Source organism: Nyctereutes procyonoides, unplaced genomic scaffold, assembly GCF_905146905.1.
Source record: "Nyctereutes procyonoides isolate TBG_1078 unplaced genomic scaffold, NYPRO_anot_genome, whole genome shotgun sequence".
Lineage (NCBI taxonomy): Eukaryota > Metazoa > Chordata > Mammalia > Carnivora > Canidae > Nyctereutes > Nyctereutes procyonoides.
Window position 1 is genome coordinate 56,147,612 of NW_026575140.1, and position 17,939 is coordinate 56,165,550.

Sequence of the window (17,939 nt, forward strand, 5' to 3'; positions counted from 1 at the left end):
GAGCAAGGATTCCAGCAGGCCCAGGGTCAGCGGGGACAAGGGTCAGAGAGCAAAGCCGGTTCCGGTTCCGCAGCTGGTCCACAGAACCAGGATGCCGGTTGCCAGGTAACCAGATCTCCCTTCACTTCCCACCACATCATCCTGAGCGGCGATCCCGATCCCAGCCTCCAGCCACCTTTGCCTTTCCCGAGGCCCTCAGACCCCCCATCCTCCGTGGGACCCTGCGAAGCAGGAGGAAGGGAGAAGCGAGAGCCCAGCCACACCCCTGGGCCACCGTGTGACTGCGGGGACCCGGCGCTGGGGCGCCACTAGGCCAGCAGCACCATGAGCCTGGGCATCATGGAAGAGGAGGACCTCGCTGAGTACTTTCGGCTGCAGTATGGAGAGCGCCTGTTACAACTGCTGCAGTGAGTGTCTGGGGGCTGGGGCCTCCCACAGTCCGCTCCCAGCCTGTCCCCTCTCCCTCCCATAACAACACACCCCAAAGCACCTGCCTCCTCACCCTGGCACCAATCCACCTCCGCGACCCTCACCCCCAGCCCTGGGGTGCTCCCAGGATGCCAACCCAGCCCTCCCCATGCCACCGCCCTCCCTCACGTGGGGGATGGGGCCCCTCACCTCCTCTCCCCGGGGTGCTCAGAACCCACCTGCTCTCTCACCTGGGCAGGAAGTTCCCCAACATTGATGAGCAGTTGGAGTCCCCGTCCATCCGGCTCCTGGAGAAGAAGAAGGAGGCCAAGATCATGCACCGAGCCATGGAGCAGAAGAAGGAGGTGGGGACTCAGGAGTGCAGTGAGGGAAGGGCCCCCCTGGAGCCCCCCAGTTAGTGGGTGGCAGTGGCTGGAGTGGGGGGATCCCAGGTGAAGCTTCTGTGTTCTCTCTGGGGAGAGAAAAAGGATCTGAGCCTTGGAGGCAGCAGGGTCCCGGGACACCCTGCTCTGAAGCCGGGGTGAGGTGGAAAGTGGGCGGCCTGGGGGCAGAGGTGCAGGGGGCCCCCTGACCTCTCCGCTTCCCCTGCCCCAAGATGTTTCAGCGCAGGATGGAAACGCTGAACCTGCGCTGGGAGGAGCTGGGCATCAAGGAGGCTCAGCTGAAGGCCCACATCCAGAAGTTTGAGCAGTTCATCCAGGTATGAGGGGCCCCCACCCTGCAGACAGCCCCTCCTCTCTCCTCCCCCCTCCTCTCTCTCTCCCCTTTCTCTTTCCATCCACCTGTCTCCTTCCCCCTCCCCCCCTTTCCCTCCCCTTCTCCCTCCCCCTCCTTCCTACCCCCTCCTCCTTGCTTTTACTGACTCCTTACCCTGAGTTAGCATCTCTTCACTGTTCAGCAAGGCCTGGGGCTTCTCCTCTTAAGTCCCCGCTCATCACTGTTTGCCATTTCCTGTCTCCCTGTCACTTTGAGCCCTTTTAGACTGTGCTTCCCCATCTCCTTGCCTGTGCCTGGCACGTACAGTGTCTCTGGGGACTGAAGGCGTGGGTGGAGGATGACAAGTGAATGCACCTGCCACTGTCAGGGCTCGGCAGGCGGGGGTACAAAGATGAATCAGACAGGGTTTCAGTCCCGGGCACCCACCCACCCCCACCCCTCTGCCCTTGCACTGAGGGTCCAGGCAGGGGTTGGTGGAAGTACCAGGCACCAGAGTCCAGATGGAGACAACTCTCCATCAGGCCTTAGCAGAGCGATTTGACCGTCCAGATTTCTCTAGACAGGCTCCCGCTGGCCCTGATAGAGCCTGAAGGGCCTGGCCCAGCTCCGGGGGGGGGGGGGGTGTCCCTGGCCTCTGCCCCGGGGCAGGGAGCGTGCTCTTAACAGTGCCTGTCTTGGTCTGCACCTACTCCAGGTGAGAGAGGAAGCTGATGGGCCTAGTATGGCCTAGCACGTTCTCCAGAGGTCCCAGCCTTTGGAGAAAAGTAGTGGAGCATGCGCGGAGCGGCAGGAGATGGGGGGTGAGAGCTTCTCCAACAGCTGCCAGAGGCCCAGCAGCCTGGAAATCCTGGAAAACTGGTCCAAATACGGACCCCCCAGGAGTCTCTCTTTGCTTTCAGCAGGCCTTGGGGTAGGGATGGGTGCCAGCAACTGCATTTTACAAAAGCTCCCCAGGGGGGGTGTGACACATAATTGGACTTGAAAGCCGCTGGTTTAGGGGATCTTTGGTTCTCTCCTGGGCTCCTGGGGCACAGAGCAAATCCTCCCTGTGCCTTCTCCACCTGCCTCCAAGGGTCCTCTATCCGTGTGGCATCACTAGAGCCCTTGAAGAGGAAGAGGCGCCACACGGGTGCACGGTGAGGGGTGCACATGCCCCCTGACCATGCGGGGAGGACTTTGCAGGATGAAGGAGAATGAGGTGTCAGTCTGGTTGCCGGAGCTGAGCCTGGTGTCTTTCTTTGAAGACATCAGTCACCTGTACCACCTGCTGCGGCCTCAGCCTGATGCCAGTCTGAGCCATGGGAACGGGTTCTCCGGAGCGGCCCTTGCCCTGCAGTGCTGCCTCCTGTCCCCCCTCCCTGGGGCTGGAGCACTGTTGCCCCAGCTCTTGAAAGAGAGGGGCTCGAGCCTCTCACTTCTGCAGTTGGAGAAATTTCGGTCCCATGTACCAAATTGGGAGAAAATTCAGGCCTCCTGGCCCAGCGATCCCTGCCTTCCCGGGCAGACAGAGGGGAGGACAGGGCCAGCGTCCCACCGGTGCCACCTCTTCCGCCCCAGGAGAACGACCAGAAACGGATCCGCGCCCTGAAGAAAGCCAACAAGGAGCGGGAGCTGAAGAGGCAGCGGGTGCGCGAGTTGGCCAAGGCCAAGCAGGAGATGGCGGCCCTGAGGCTGGAGCACCAGAAGCTGAGCATCAAGCTGCAGGACTACTCCATTTTCAACAAGTACCTGGAGAAGGTGGTGGAGAACTCAGAGGTGAGCGGTCCCTGACTGTGCACTTTTCTCCCTGGGCAACTCTTGGGGCCTCCCCCGGATGCCTCTCACGCCCCTGTGTGACCACAGCAGGCAGGGACCCCTACCAGGGGGAGCCAGGTGCAGGGTGTTGATCAGGTGCCAGGGGTGGGAGGATGGACAGCATTCTGAAGTTCAAGCAGTTTCCATATGGAACTAATATGTGTTCTAACGTATATGGGGCCCAAATCTGTGTTAGGTCGTCTGTGCTAAGATACTACCTGTTGCACCCACATGATCCACTCATAATGGGGCAGGGCAAGCCAGGGAGACCATGTATCAAAGCAGCAAGTAAATGATAAGACAGGACTCAGATTCAGACCTGCGAAAAGGTGCGTCTCATGACCGTGGAGCTTGGCCTGAGTCTGGCTCTGAGCTTCATGCCCCTTCCGCCCGCGGTCTGGAGTCCCCAGCTCAGTTCATCAGCTTCCTGGCGGCCGAGGCCAGTCCTGCCCCTGGCGTGGCCTTCCCACCCACAGCCAGGCCCCGAACCCGGGGCCTCATCCTAGCTGCCTCCCCCTCCCCCCTCCCTGCAGCCATCAATCAGCAGATCTGGTCTATTCTGCCTCCTAAGTATTTCTGGAATTCAGCCCCTGCCCTTTCCTCATCCAGACCCCCGATGTACCTCATCCGGAGTTCAATGCTGCCTTATTCCTGGCCACCAGCCTGTCCTATGGTCGACAGCCAGTGTGATCCCTCACCCCTCTTCCTCTCTCTTTCCTTCTTTTTTTTTTTTAAGATTATTTATTGATTTATTCATGAGAGACACAGAGAGAGAGGCAGAGACACAGGCAGAGGGAGACGCAGGCTCCCTGCGGAGACTCGATCCCAGGACCCCAGGGATCACACCCTGAGCCAAAGGCAGATGCTCAACCGCTGAGCCACTCAGGCACCCCTGCTTCCTAAAATCCTTTAACAGAGGACTCTACACTCCTCCTCAGGGGTGACTGGGCATTTTTTTCTACTTCCTCCAGGTGGATCTGTCTCTCCCCAACTTGAATGCAGGCTATTCATATTAAGCTCTCCTGGGCATCTTGAATTCACCACACACACACCGTCATCTGTAGACGGGCTGCTCCCTCTACCTGTCCTCACCTTCCCCCACCTGTCTTTGGCTAGCCAGCTTCGGTTCATACCTCTGGTCTCATTTCAGCATCCTTTCCCTCCTGCCGGGAAACCTTTCCTGGCTGTTCCCACCTCCTCCGTGGGTGGCCCTTCCCCACAGGGGCATATCCATGGAAAAGCCAGGAGGGCCGTTCAGGAATGCCAGTCTATCACTGGGAATGGCAGGAGATGCAGCGAGCACTCAGGAACTGTCCCCTGGGTGGCTGGAAGGCACACTTTGATCAACTCCTGGGGAGGTGAGTTGGTGTCCTGGAACTGGCGCTCACACCACCCTCTACAGAGGGAGGGTGCCCGGCCTGCGAGGTCAGGTTAGAGTGTAGTGGCTCGGGACCTGGCAGGCCAGCTGCCCTGCCGGTACCGTCTACAGCCCCCACCAGAGGGGGACCTCAGCGAACGTGAACAAATACCAGAAAGCCTTATGCTGAAGATGTCACCAGGGTCTTGGACCAGCCCCACCCCATCATAGATAGGGCTTATCAGTCTGTGTTATAACTCTTTTCCCTGTCTGTCCTCCCTCCACACCACCCCAAGGGCAGCGTCTGGCTTTCTTATCTCCTGCTCTGTCCCTAGCACTGAGCTTATGGTGTGGCCTATAAGCGGTTCTCTGTACATTCTTGTTGGATGTAATTATTTCCTTAGGAGATGTCTCATGCAGCAACTCAACCCCCAAACCCCAAACCCCAGCCAGCAGTCCTCTAGAATCACCTGGGGCGAGGGGGGCTTTTAAAAAGTTTTTTTTTTAAATTTATTTATGCATGCTCGAGAGACAGAGAGAGAGAGGCAGAGACACAGGCAGAGGGAGAAGCAGGCTCCCTGAAGGAAGCCCAAAGGGGGACTCAATCCCAGGACCCCGGGATCACAACCTGGTGCCCCAAGGGGATCTTTTTGGAAAATTCAGGCGCCAGGGACCACCTCCAACCTCTTTATTAAAATAAATCTCTTGGACGTAGAGCCAGACTTGTGTCCTTTTTAAAGCTCCCAGGTGACCCCAACATGCCCACCGAGGACCCCAGCTCCAGCTGTACCTGCCCGGAACACACGTCCCATGGCCATACTAACCCAGGAGGGTGAACAGGTGGACACCAGTGTCCTTCGACTTTGGAGTAGGGTCTCCAAGCTAGGCTAGGCAGAGGCATCTCAGCAGGGAGTCGCAGGGGGCAACTTCATCAGCCCTAGGGGGTGGGGGTGGGCGGAGTGGGGGGCAGCAGTGCAGTGAGCGGAGCTCCCCCTCCCCTCTGCAGTTCGAGGAGATCCACGAGGTGATTTCACGCTACAAGACGCTGGTAAGCATGCACCAGGACCTCATGAAGTCGGCGCAGGAGGGCCAGGAGAAGATCGAGCGGGCCAAGGCGAGGCTGGCGCGCTACATGGAGGAGAAAGATGACGAGATCCTGCAGCACAACAACGAGCTGGCGCGTCTACAGATGCGCTTCGACCGAGCCCGCAGCGATGTCATCATCTGGGTGAGCGCAGGGGCCCAGGGGGGCTGGGGGCTCCAGGGCGGGGCGGGGGGGGGACAAGGATGGTACGCATGCACACACACCCATGTCCCCTGCTCACGTCCTGGCCCCACCGGCTCCGCAGGAATCTCGCTGGGCACACATCCAGAACACTGCAGCCAAGAAGACCCTCTTGCTTGGCACCATTAAGATGGCCACACTGAACCTTTTCCAGATCGTGAGCAAGCAGCTGAAGGAGACCACCACTGTGTCCCTGGAGGACACGCACAAACAGCTGGACATGGTAAGAGGGGGCACAGCCCCCCCCCCCGGGTCTACTGAGCCACAACAATTGGCCATCGGCCCAGCTGGGAAGAATGAACCCCCCAGAGTTCAATTAAATTCTTGAATTTAACAAGGATCGGAGTCACCTCGGAGCTGGAAAGTATTGTCGAGCCCCACCTCCAGAGTGTCTGACTTAGTAGGTCTGAGATGAGAACCCACAAATTCCCATTTTTCAACAAGTTCCCAGGTGATGGTGCTGGTCTGGGTTCTGCCCTTGGAGAACCACCGCATAAGCGCTAAGACCCTCTTGACTGCACTCAACACGGGCAGTAGCAGGGACCCATTGTTAAATCCAGTCCTTGTGCCAAACAGCCCTACTGACTTCTGGAGAGAGGCTGAAGGCTCGTGTCCCAGGCCCACCCACTCTGTGGGAAAAGAGAAAAATGGGGAGTGAGGTGGGAGGGGAAATCAGCAACTTTAGTAGTAACTGAAAGGAAATAACCAAAATAACACTTCTCACCGTATGATTCAAAGCTGTTTGATGCTATACACATGCGCGACCCCAAACCATCTCGCTTCTGACCACAGGTGCACATATCCCACAGTTTGGGCAACTCCGTACAGGCAGATGCATTAGACATGCTTCTCGTGACATGTGGAGAACCATGACTAATTCTTCATTCCTTTGGCAAAAGCCCGGGGCTCTGCTGTGAAATAACAGAATGTGAGCTCCAGAAGGCTGAGATTTGTCATTGTCTTGTTTCTAACTGTGTCTCCGTGTCTAGAACAGTGCTTGGGACACAGTAGGTGATCACTAGGCAGCGAATGAATATGAAACACAAGCCAATAAAAGCCATGGACGACGGGAAGGTACTTCACCTGTTTGACAACAACAAGAAAGTAAAACATGGGGACACCTGGGTGGCTCAGACAGTTAAGCGTCGAATACTTGATTTCAGATGGGGTTGTGATCACAGGGTCATGAGGTCCAGCCCTGTGTCGGGCTCTGTGCTCAGTGCGAGTTATGCTTGAGATTCTCTCTCTCCCTCTGCCTCTCCCCCCGCTTGCACACTTGTGCTCTCTCCCTCTCTCAAATAAATAAATAAATCTTTCTTAAAAATAAAAATAAAAAAGCAAAGCTAACGAAATGTAAAGGATATTACCCACTGAACAGCCCAGAAGAGGGATTTCCCCAAACCAGACAATCAGCCTGCAGCTCCAAGTATGTAGAGCAGAACTATTGACAGTGGAAGGCGATTAATAAGAAACTTGTTCCACAAGTTGAGCAATCCTCAAACTTTTTGCTATCAGGAGGCCTATACACTCTTAAAATTTACTGAAGAGCAAGCACCCACCTCCACCAAGAGCTTTTGTTTGTATGACTTATGCTGTTGATATTTACCATGTTAGAAACGCCAACAGAAAAATTAAAGATAATCCATTTTTCAACGACGACAGGAAGCATGCTTGATGGAAAACTACATTTTCAAAAAATTACTTTGTGGGACAAGGGGCACTTTTGCAAATCCACTTAATGGCTGGCTTCGTGGACAACAGGTGGGTTCTCCCATCTGCTTCTGTATGCACCCTGGTGGTGACGAAGCCGTGTCATGAAAACACCCCACTCTGGTAAAGGCCACTCTACACTCATGGGAGAACAAGAGAGAAAAAGACAATAATGTATTTGTATTATCGGAAAAGGATTGCACCTGCAGACCCCTGTCTCCAGTATTGGGGTCTCAGGGACTCGTGGATCCTCGCCTTGAACTATTGTGACGCAGGATGGGGAAGGAGGTGGCCACCTCCAGCTCCCTGGCCCGCCCAAGCATTCCATGCCCACAGCCTGGCTCCCAGTCCATCCCCTGCAGATTCTGAGCTAACTCCCTCTCAACCTCCATCAGTAGCTACAAGAACACTTCCTGTTGCTCAAGTTATTTTTAAAATATCCCACCCCACCGCCATAGGATGGGAGCCTATCGACAGACGTACGCATGATCAACTAGGCTGAAAAAATGAAAAACCAAGGACCTGGGAAAACCGGAGTTGCAACCTCATGTCAAGGCCCAAGTGAAAAATACAGACTGTGGATTCTTGGATCATAAAGGACAGTAGCTCCACAGAGTCAGTAGCTGGTTGTGCATCATCTAGTAACAAGAAGGAAAAGCAACACGTGGTTCCTGTACTGACATGAGAAAATGTAGATGTGCTCAGAGCAAATGTCTCCCAGTGCTTCAGTCTGATTGAAATCTCCCAAGGAGGCTGTGGAGACTCCCAGCGCAGGATGTGCCCAACAACATCCCTAAGATACATCCAAGCACGGGTTCTGGAAGGCAGCCACTTCCCGAGAGTGAGGAGCATGGTGCCTCAGTACAAGTTAGGAAACACGGTTCTGCCAAAGGCCTGAGAATATTTGAATTCCACGTCCTGTGTCACGGAAGGCCGGGCATTAGCCCTGAACGCAGCCCAGCCCAAGCTGTCCGGAGCAGCACTTTCCAAACTGTGCTTGGCAAATCCTAGGACCCCCAAAGGTGGGTACATCTCCTGTGGTGGAATCGAAGGAGTCCATGGGCTGATACGTTTGCAAAACTCTCAGCGAAGCAAAGTCAGGTGGTCTTCACACACAGGACTTTGCTGTCTTTGCTATGGTTCTGCCCTGATTTTCCAAGCAGATAATGTTTCTGAAGCTAACTTGACCACAGAACCCTTTGCGTGGGTGTCTGGGAACTTTTTTTTTTTTTTGAGATTTTATTTATTTATTCATGAGAGACAGAGAGAGGGACAGAGACACAGGAGGAGGGAGAAGCAGGCTCCATGCCGGGAGCCCAACGTGGGACTCGATCCCGGGACTCCAGGATAGTGCCCTGGGCCAAAGGCAGACGCTAAACCGCTGAGCCACCCAGGAATCCCCCTGTGACTGCCTTCTTGAGGCCACTTTCCCTTATTTGACGATTATTCTGGTTGAAGCATCAGGCTTAGCAGACTGGAAGGCACACAGGGAAGGCTGGGACATGGTCTGTTTGGGGATGGATGGCGTGGCCTGTTGCCCAGCGGGCTAACTCTGGTCCCCTTGCCTTGTTAGATCCAGCAATTTATCCAGGATCTGTCAGACATCTGGGCAGAGGTGAGGAAGAAGGAACAGCAGCAAATCCGGGTTTAAGGCCGCAGTTCTAGAATGTTCTGAGACAGCGACTCAGAGAGACTAAGTTCCTGGTGAGCTTGTGGTCCCATTAGCCCAGCCCAGCCTTCTGGGACCCCCCTTGTCGTTCTGCTAGCGAACACCCTATGCTATGTCCCCCATCAGGCCTCCAACCATCCCCATCCCTGAGCATTAAATTCTGTAAGATAATTGTTTCTAAGTTCTGTCTCTTTTTGGTTTATTCACGGGGAAGACAATCCACCGAGGGGAGAGAACCACACCCTCTTGAAGCTGGCCACTGAGGTAGTCTGAGGACTAGAAAAACAAACTTCAGGCCTGGCATCTCCTAGGCCTTGGGCTTGCACACAGACATAGACCAGCAGCAGGATGAGTACATAGGACCCTTCTTTCCTCTATCACTCAAAAACAAAAAAAAAAAATTTTTTTTTTGCTCCCTCAGCCAGTCTGCTTCTCGGAAGGTGGGAGCACTGTTCCTTCTCCACCAAAGCAGATAGCGGAGCAGATCCAGAGGGTCTGCGGGATCCCCGCTGAGAGCACTGGGGGCAGCAGGTAGCCCTCATTTTTATACACCTGGAGACACCACCTTACAGGAGCACAGCAACAGTGGCACCTGTGAACTCATTAGAAATGCAAATGTTCAGGCCCCGCCCCAGACCAGAGTCAAACTCAGAGGGTGGGACCCAGTCACCTGGGCTCGCTCTTTTCTTTTCTTCTTTCTTCCTTCTTTTTCCTTTCCTTTCCTTTCCTTTCCTCTTCCTTCCCTCTTCCTTTTCTTTCTTTCTTTCTTTCTTTCTTTCTTTCTTTCTTTCTTTCTTTCTTTCTTTCTTTCTTTCTTTCTTTCTTTCTTTCTTTCTTTCTTTCTTTCTTTCTTTCTTTCTTTCTTTCTTTCTTTCTTGATTTTTATTTTATTCATGAGAGACACAGAGAGAGGCAGAGACACAGGCAGAGGGAGAAGCAGGCTCCCTGCGGGGAACCCTATGTGAGACTCCATCCCGGGACCCTGGGATCACACCCTGAGCTGAACGCAGACGCTCATCCATTGAGCCACCCAGGTGCCCCCACCTGGGCTTTTTAATAAGCCCTCCAGGCGATTCACCTGGCCCAGGGCTTGAGTGGGAGAAGCTGGATGCCCCTCCTCTGCAGGAGGGTGTAGCAGTCCTGGCCTCCGTGACTGAGTGCAAGCTGGTGTGCACTTCATGCCGGGTCCCCCAAACCTCCCGCGGAGCCTCTCCGGGACCCCCACGCCCCCTTTCTGGAAACACCCAGGAAGAGAAACTCGGAGAACTACAGAGCAGCCGGCCGAGCTGCCCTGGCCCCAAGCATCCACACTGTGTCTCCTCTGTCACAGGTGAGGGCCAGGGCGGTGGTGTTCCTGGCCAAAGGGACTTCTCTCTGGAAGGGGCAAGAGGCAGAGGCCCTCTCGAAAACCCGGGATGGCGAGTTCTGGGGCTGGTGCTCGGAGGAGAATGGGTAGAGACTCCCGCCAGAAGGAGAATGGGCATCAGGGCCCTCCAGAAACGGGTTTGCGGGTGAAGGGTGTGCCTCTAAAATAGCTTCCTCTCACCTGTGAGCCTCCTGGGCTATGTCCTGGGAGGTGGGAGAGGGTGCAGGGCACACCATTCCCCCAACCCCACCCCCAGACACAAATCCCCCCCTGGTTTCTGCTGTGTCCGAGAGGTGGGGCATCGAGATGTCTAGACTGCCAGGACTGAACCCACTTCCTGGGAGGCCTAGGGTCCCCTCAGCCCTGCCCCAGGTCCTTTCCCTCCTTCCCCTTCCCCACCCCCCCTCCTTCCCCTTCCCCATCCCCCCTCCTTCCCATCCTCCCTCCTTCTCTCTCCCCCTCCTCCTCCATCCCCCTCCATCCTCTCCTTCCTCCCTCTTTCTTTTCCCTCCCCCTTCCCTCCCTCTTCTGCCTTCTTGCCCTCATCCCTGCCCCTCTATCCCCCTTACCCCTCCTCCTTCTCCCTCCTCCCCTTCCTCCTCCTCCCTCCCCTCCCTCCCCTCCCTCCTGCTCCTCATCCTTGGAGTATCAGGTTTCCTGCTTCACTGAAATGGGGGGAACTGTAAAGAGTCACACTTCGAATCCCTGCGATCACACCCAGGCTTATCTTACCCCACATGTGTTCACACACATGTGTGTATATGTCACTCTGATACTACCGTACTTTTTCAGGTTTCAAAAAGGGGCCCAGGCCCAGCCGGGGAGGAGAAATTCTGTGGGTCTAGGCAGATTTCTTGATTACAGGCAAAGCCACAAATCCACAAACTCCTTCCCAAGCCCACAGACGAGGGCAGAGCACATGCAGAAAGCCCAGAGATCCTCCTGAACTTCCCACTGAGGAGTGGCAGGGGGCAGCGGCCATGGACAGACCCTTGCTCCTGCCCCCAGGCACTTCAGCCCTGGGCCCTGGACCCACAGAAAGAAGCTCATGCCTGCCTGTTCAGGGCAGACTTGGGCTCCCAGACACATGAGGTCACCTTCCAAGAAAAAGATGGAGTGGAGGGCCTGATGATAGCATCCCCAGCAAGAAAAGACACCATCTCGTTAAAGCAGAAAGAACTGATTAGTTCCAGAAATGAGTGGTTCTCATCAGCAAAGGCAGGAAGTTAGGGCTCTGGGTGTTTTATGGGTAAAGGGAGGCAAGAGGAGAGGAGACCTCTGCAGGCTCCCTCTCTGTGCTGGAACATACCATTCCTTGCTGAACCTGCTCACTCTTCCAGATGGAAAGGAAGGGAGGAGGTAGGATGGAGGAGGGTGGCCTCTGTGTGAAGGAGCCCAGCCCAAATGCACCCAGGCACATGACTCCTCCTGTCTGCCACGTGGAAGGCCACGCCATACACACACCCCGAAGGCCAGAGGTGAAAGCTTTTTGGAGCCATCTCTGTCTCTCCCCAGCTGCTGGAGAGTTCGTGCTTCTATGGGATTAGCTTTTGGCCTTTGGGATCAGACCCGCCCTCACACAGACTCTACTTACCTTCTATGCCCCTTCCCAGACTCCAGGCTGGGGTTCCCAAATCTTTTGTGCAAACTGGAGGTGCTCTGAAACCTTCTGGGTTTCTCTTCCCCTTCTCCCACACAGAGGGCCATGGCACTGGCTGAGTGGAGGCCTCACCTCAGGAAATTCACCCTCAAAGGCCTGATGTTTCCCTTTCCCAGTGCTTTCCACCTCTGGAACTTTTAACGTTTTGACATTGAGGCAGCTCCCAGTGTAGACCAGGAGTGATTAGAGGGCAAGTAGCCATTTTAGGAATTTCATGAGGACATGAGTTGGATTTAGAAACATCCAACAGAGTGAAGCTACTGTGTGGAGATGCAAATTAATTGTATTAGTTTTCCTGTGTGTGTAATTTGTCCACAGACCTAGAGCCTTAAACCAACACCCACTAATTACCCCACAGCGACAGGCCAAAAGTCCGCAGATGCAGCTGGGCTCTCTGCCCAGGACCCTAAGGACCAACATCATGGTGTTGGTTGGGTCAGGCCCTTACCTGGAGAGTCTAGGGAACAACCCACTTCAAGCCTCTTCAGGTTATTGGCAGAATCCAATGCCTTGCAACCGTGGATCTGAGGTCCCCGTGTCCTTGCTGGTTGCCAGCTCTCTGACAAGAGACCATCCACATTCCTTGTCATATGCCATGTCCTCCATCTTCAAAGCAAGACAGTGGACTCATCATGCTTTAGACCCTCTTGACTTCCTCTTCCAAACCCAACCGTAGAAAACTTTCTGCTTTTAAAGGGCTTATGTTATTTGGTTAAACCCATCCAGATGATCTCCCTTTTGTCATAGAACGTGAGAGTCACACCAGGGAGTGAAGGTCATGGGCACCATCTTAAAACTTAGCATTTCACACTGATCAAGACATCAAAACACCTTTAGAAAGGAGGGGGGTGTTGTAATGCAGGGGGTCACAGGCCAAGACGAGGTATGGAGAGAAGGAAACCTTTCAGATGTGCACCTAACCCAACATTTATGTTGGGGCTTACTGCCTACTATGGGGTCAATAAATGAACATGAGTCAGTTTGGGAGTCTCTAATATATCATGAAGTTTTTATATACATGCATGTACAGATTTTTCATGAGTGAGGGATTGGGGGTAGAGGTGAGAGAAAGTCCACATCTTTCAGTAGATTTTTCCAAGAATCTTGACATAACAAGATTAGGAGGTACTGCTTTTTTTTTTTTTTTAGGATTTTATTTATTCATGAGAGACACAGAGAGAGAGGCAGAGACACAGACAGAGGGAGAAGCAGGTTCCCTGTGGGGACACCAATGTGGGACTCAATCCCAGGACCCCGGGATCATGCCTGAGCTGAAGGCAGGTGCTCAACCACTGAGCCACCCAGGCGTCCCAGGAAGTACTGCTTTTTAAAAAATGAACAGCTTTATTGAGAATTCATATACCATATAACTCCTTCATTTAAAGTATACATTTCGATGATTTTTAGTATGTCAACAGACATGTGTGACCATTTCAGACATTTCCATCCCTCCTCCCCAAAAAACCCATCATACCTGTTGGCAATCCTTCCAGTTTTCTCCCAAACCTCTAGTGCTGGGCAACTAATAATCTACTTTCTATTTCTCTGGATTTACCTATTCTGAGCACTTCATATAAGTGGAACACACTAGGTTGTCTCTTGTCTTTGGCTTCATTTACTTAGTACGATGCGTTCAAAGTTCATCCGTGCTATAGTGTGAATCAATGCATCATTACTTTTTAAGGCTGAATAATATTCCATTACATAGATATACCACATTTTACCAACTCAGCCATATACCACATTTTACCAACTCAGCCATCAGTTGATGGACATTTGAGTTGTTTCCCCCTTTGAGCTACTGTGTGTGAGCAATGCTGCTGTGAACATTCTCATACAAGGTTCTCTGTGGACATAGGTTTTTATCTCTCTTGGGTTATATTCCCAGGAATGCAATTGCTGGTTCATATGGCAACTCTGTTTACCCTTTTTTAGGAAGTGCTAAACCGTTTGAAATGACTTCATTTTGAGATAACCTAGGGGCACTTTCATTTCAAGGATTAATGGCAAGTTGGCAAAAAGGACAGCCAGCTGGCAAGGAAGAGTCAGAAGAAAAACCAGGATTTGATGAAACAATGACCCAGGGCATAGTAGGAGACTGATGACTGTAACACCCAATTACGGGCTGTCCAGTCTCCAAGGAAGGGGGCTGGACCATGAGGTAGGGGCCGGGCAGCCCCCCAGCCCTATCTATAATTCCCTTCACAGCCCCCACATGCACCACCCATCTTCTCCACCCTCCACCTCACACTTGGGCTTCAGAACCCCCATGCCAATCGACAAAGAGTGATGTCATTGAGTGCCTCCTATTTGCCAAGTGCAGATAGAAAGGAAGGCGACAGATTAGCAAACCATCAGTGTGCATTCTGCCTCTTGGGGTTTATGGTCTCTTGGGAGAGACATTGAAGCAGTGGTTATAAATACTTAAATAACTAAATAACGATCAGTGCTCAGCTGTCAAGAGGTACTGGGTTCTGAACTCACATAAGGGGGTAAAGAACCAACCAAGCCCTTCCAAGGAAGCTGTGTAATGTTGAGGAAGAGATGTAGAGATGACTATGATGGTTTTTAGCCAGATGATGGTGGGAAGCGGGTGGGAGTTGAGTAAGGCTGTCCTAACACAAAATGGGAACACCCTGGGTCTGAAAGGGATGGCTCAGAAGGCTGGTGTCACTGGACCAGGGAGAGGCAGGGTGGAAAACAGGCAGGGCTGAATCACGCTGAGGCTGTTGGGGAGGTCTTTCCAAGGATCTTGTTCTTTATTCCAGTCTGAAGAGCATGTAGAGGGTTTTATTAAAAAAATTAAGCACAAGAGGCCAAAGGTTGAGCTCAGAGTAGAAGTTTGTTTTTTGTTTGATAGTGAGAGGCTTAGAAATACATTTGGGGTGGGAGGGTAGGCCTGGGGGCTCAGTCAGGTGAGCATCTGACTTCAGCTCAGGTCATGATCCCGGGGTCCTGGGATTGAGCCCCGAGTTGGGCTCCCTGCTTGGAGGGAAGCCTGCTTCTCCCTCTCTCCCCTCCATACCCCCGCTCGTCTTTGCACTCTTTCTTTCTCTCTCTCTCTCAAATAAATAAATGGAAAGAAAGAAGCCAACGTACCCACCCAGTGTGGCACAGAACCAAGGATCCAGAGAATGAGGTTTGGGGGACAAGAAAAGGAGTTGATCTTTAAACCTGCAAAAGCAAAGCCTGCAGACCTCTGTCCTATGCTAGAAAGGCAAGTCTGACCAAATCTGAGCTTCATCAGGTGGGTGCAGGGTCTCAGCCCCACCAGGTGGAGCACCTTCCCCGGGGGGCCGCCCCCTTTTGGATACCAGGCAAGGTGTCTGGCTCAGCATGATGGCTCACACTCGTCGTAGCAGGTGCCAGACCTGCACTGCTGGCCACGGTCTACATGGCATGCCCATTTTAAGCCAGGGAGAAGCGTGGACCGACGTGCCCTCAGAAAAGATGGCTCTGCCTCCTGTGAGTGTAGAATAGACTGGATAAAGCACAAAGGAGGGTGGCCAGAGGGGCTGCAGGGAGACCATCCTGCTAACCGATCTTTTTTTTTTTAACTTAAATGAGAGAAAAATTATGACTGCTGTTTAAATACGAAATGCATGCCTCTTAAAAATTGCATTGCGCTCATCCGTGGAAAGAACCAGAGTGACGTAAAACCCAGTTCAAAGGAGAATTTAAAGCACAGACACATATAGAGACGGTCTGGAGAGCTGAAGTTACTTTGCTTATAGACGCAAAAAAATGGTCGAATGGTCGGTGCCACAGGACAGAAGCCAATTACATCTTCCATGTACCAAGTTCACTCAAATTTCTATGCCCAGGAATCATCATCTGCGTCGCCTCTGTAAGGGAACTTCTGTCTCTACGGGGTTGCAGAATAGAGTCCTGATTTTCCCTGCTTGAAAGCTGGTCACAAATGTTGCCGACAGCCTGGGGCTGCTGCAATGGTCTTGGCAGACCTGGACTTGTGCGGAGGATCTACGGGAAGTAGACCCCAGTGGGGTGTTGCAGTGGGACTGGGGTGAGAAGTGTCCACACATCCCTGCCCCCACCCCCACCCCCACCCTCGCTGCCCGCTCTCCATGGCAGATTCTGAGACACCTCAGGAGGCCTGGAGCTCTTCAGAATCCAGGGTAACGCTTTCGGCCTCGAGGCTTCCTAAACTCCTGGCTGCTTAGCGCTGTGTGCTTCCTGGGCTTCCTACTTTTCCTAAATCTTAATGCTCAAATATTTTTATATATAATTGTATGTATGTACGTATGTAATGTGTATATATATATGTATATATATTCACTATTTAAGTGCCATCTCCTGCTTGCAATTTGTTTTTGTTTTTAAGATTTTATTTATTTATTCATTCAGAGAGAGCGAAGAGAGAGGCAGAGACACAGGCAGAGGGAGAAGCAGGCTCCATGCAGGGAGCCCAACATGGGACTCCATCCCGGGTCTCCAGGATCACACCCCGGGCTGCAGGTGGCGCTAAACCGCTGCGCCACCAGGGCTGCCCTCCTGCTTGCAATTTGACATGGTACAACATTAAAGATGAAACTTGAAATTTCAAGTTTAGATTTTTAGCAATCTCAAAACCCAGTGTGGGGCTCAAACTCATGATCCCAAGGTCAAGCGTCCCATGCTCTTCAGACAGGGCCAGCTGGGTGCCCCATGACCTGTGCAGTTTTGAAGATGCAACCTAGCCTAATGGTTTTTTTGGTTTTTGTTTTTTTTTTTTTAGAATTTGATTGACAGACATGACTTTTTTAAAAATTTTATTTATGTTTTCATGAGAGACACAGAGAGAGAGAAAGAGGCAGAATCAGAGGGAGAAGCAGGCTCCATGCAGGGAGCCCAATGTGGGACTCGATCCAGGGACTCCAGGATCATGCCCTGAGCCAAAGGCAGATGCCCAACCACTCAGCCACCCAGGTGTCCCGCCTAATGTTGTTTTTTTTTTTAAGATTTTATTTATTTATTCATGAAAGACACACACAGAGAGAGGCAGAGACACAGGCAGAGGGAGAAGCAGGCTCCCTGCAGGGAGCCCGATGTGGGACTCGATCCCAGGACCCGGGGGTCACGACCTGAGCTGAAGGCAGACACTCAACCACTGAGCCTTCCCCTCCACTGAGCCTAATGGTTTTAAACACAGACTCCTGGCTTAGACTCTGAATTCCATGACCTCGGGCATGCTCCCTAATCTCTGTGTGCCTCTGTGTCCTCCTTTGTGACACGGAGACTGTGGCAAGCAGCTCACAGGGTTGCTTTAAGGATTAAAGCATCACTTAGTCCCAGACCTGGGACATGGGAAATGTGGGGTATTTTCTGTCGTCGTGATTCCAGCCACTGAAGGAATTCACGAGCCATCGTTTTCAGTTTCATTCTGCTCTTGGGGGGCTGGAGGTTGGGTTCATGACCAGTCTCCATCGACACTGGGGCTCTTGTCTCGTGAGCGAGGCTCAGGAGTGAACACACACAGGAAGACTCAACCATGGTAACAAACAGCAAGCAAGAGAACCTTCAGCATCATCCTCATCACGTACCTCTTGACACCCCCAAGCGTGAGTGCGAGGCGCCAGAGAGGGGATGCTGGGACAATGGGCGCCCACCTCACTGTGTTGCCCCAACCATCCCAGGGGGGAAGGAATCACTGAAAATATCAAAGTGTCCTCTTCCTTCTCGGAGCACAGCAGGTGTGATGAAGACAGAGGGTAAGGGTTGTGTGTAGGGCAAGTTTTTGCCCATTCTTCTGTCCTTCCCCCCACTGTTTCCTGAGTATGCCCTCCAGGGTCCCATCAAGCTCCTGGAGGGAGAGCCTGAGGACTGCTTAGCAGAAAGTCTACACAGTACCCCTCCTCATGGGAAGTACAAGCAGAGCTTAAAATACGAATACTAATAATTATTACCATCACAGATTTTTTTTTAAGATTTTATTTATTTATTCCTGAGAGACAC

At 52.7% G+C, this 17,939-nt stretch overlaps 1 protein-coding gene across 2 annotated transcripts; it reads left to right on the forward strand.

Annotated features, from left to right (window-relative positions):
* The first annotated feature begins 324 nt into the window (after nucleotides 1-324).
* On the forward strand, nucleotides 325-8,954 carry CCDC42 (coiled-coil domain containing 42). Of its 2 annotated transcripts, XM_055306869.1 has the most exons (7): nucleotides 325-407; nucleotides 668-773; nucleotides 1,025-1,129; nucleotides 2,704-2,901; nucleotides 5,304-5,525; nucleotides 5,647-5,805; nucleotides 8,866-8,954. In XM_055306869.1, exons 1-7 carry the CDS (start codon nucleotides 325-327, stop codon nucleotides 8,941-8,943), a joined length of 951 nt encoding a protein of 316 aa, XP_055162844.1. In that variant the 3' UTR covers nucleotides 8,944-8,954. The 2 variants fall into 2 exon arrangements, with proteins under 2 accessions (XP_055162844.1, XP_055162845.1); XM_055306870.1 differs by lacking the exon at nucleotides 5,304-5,525.
* Nucleotides 8,955-17,939: the final 8,985 nt, after the last annotated feature.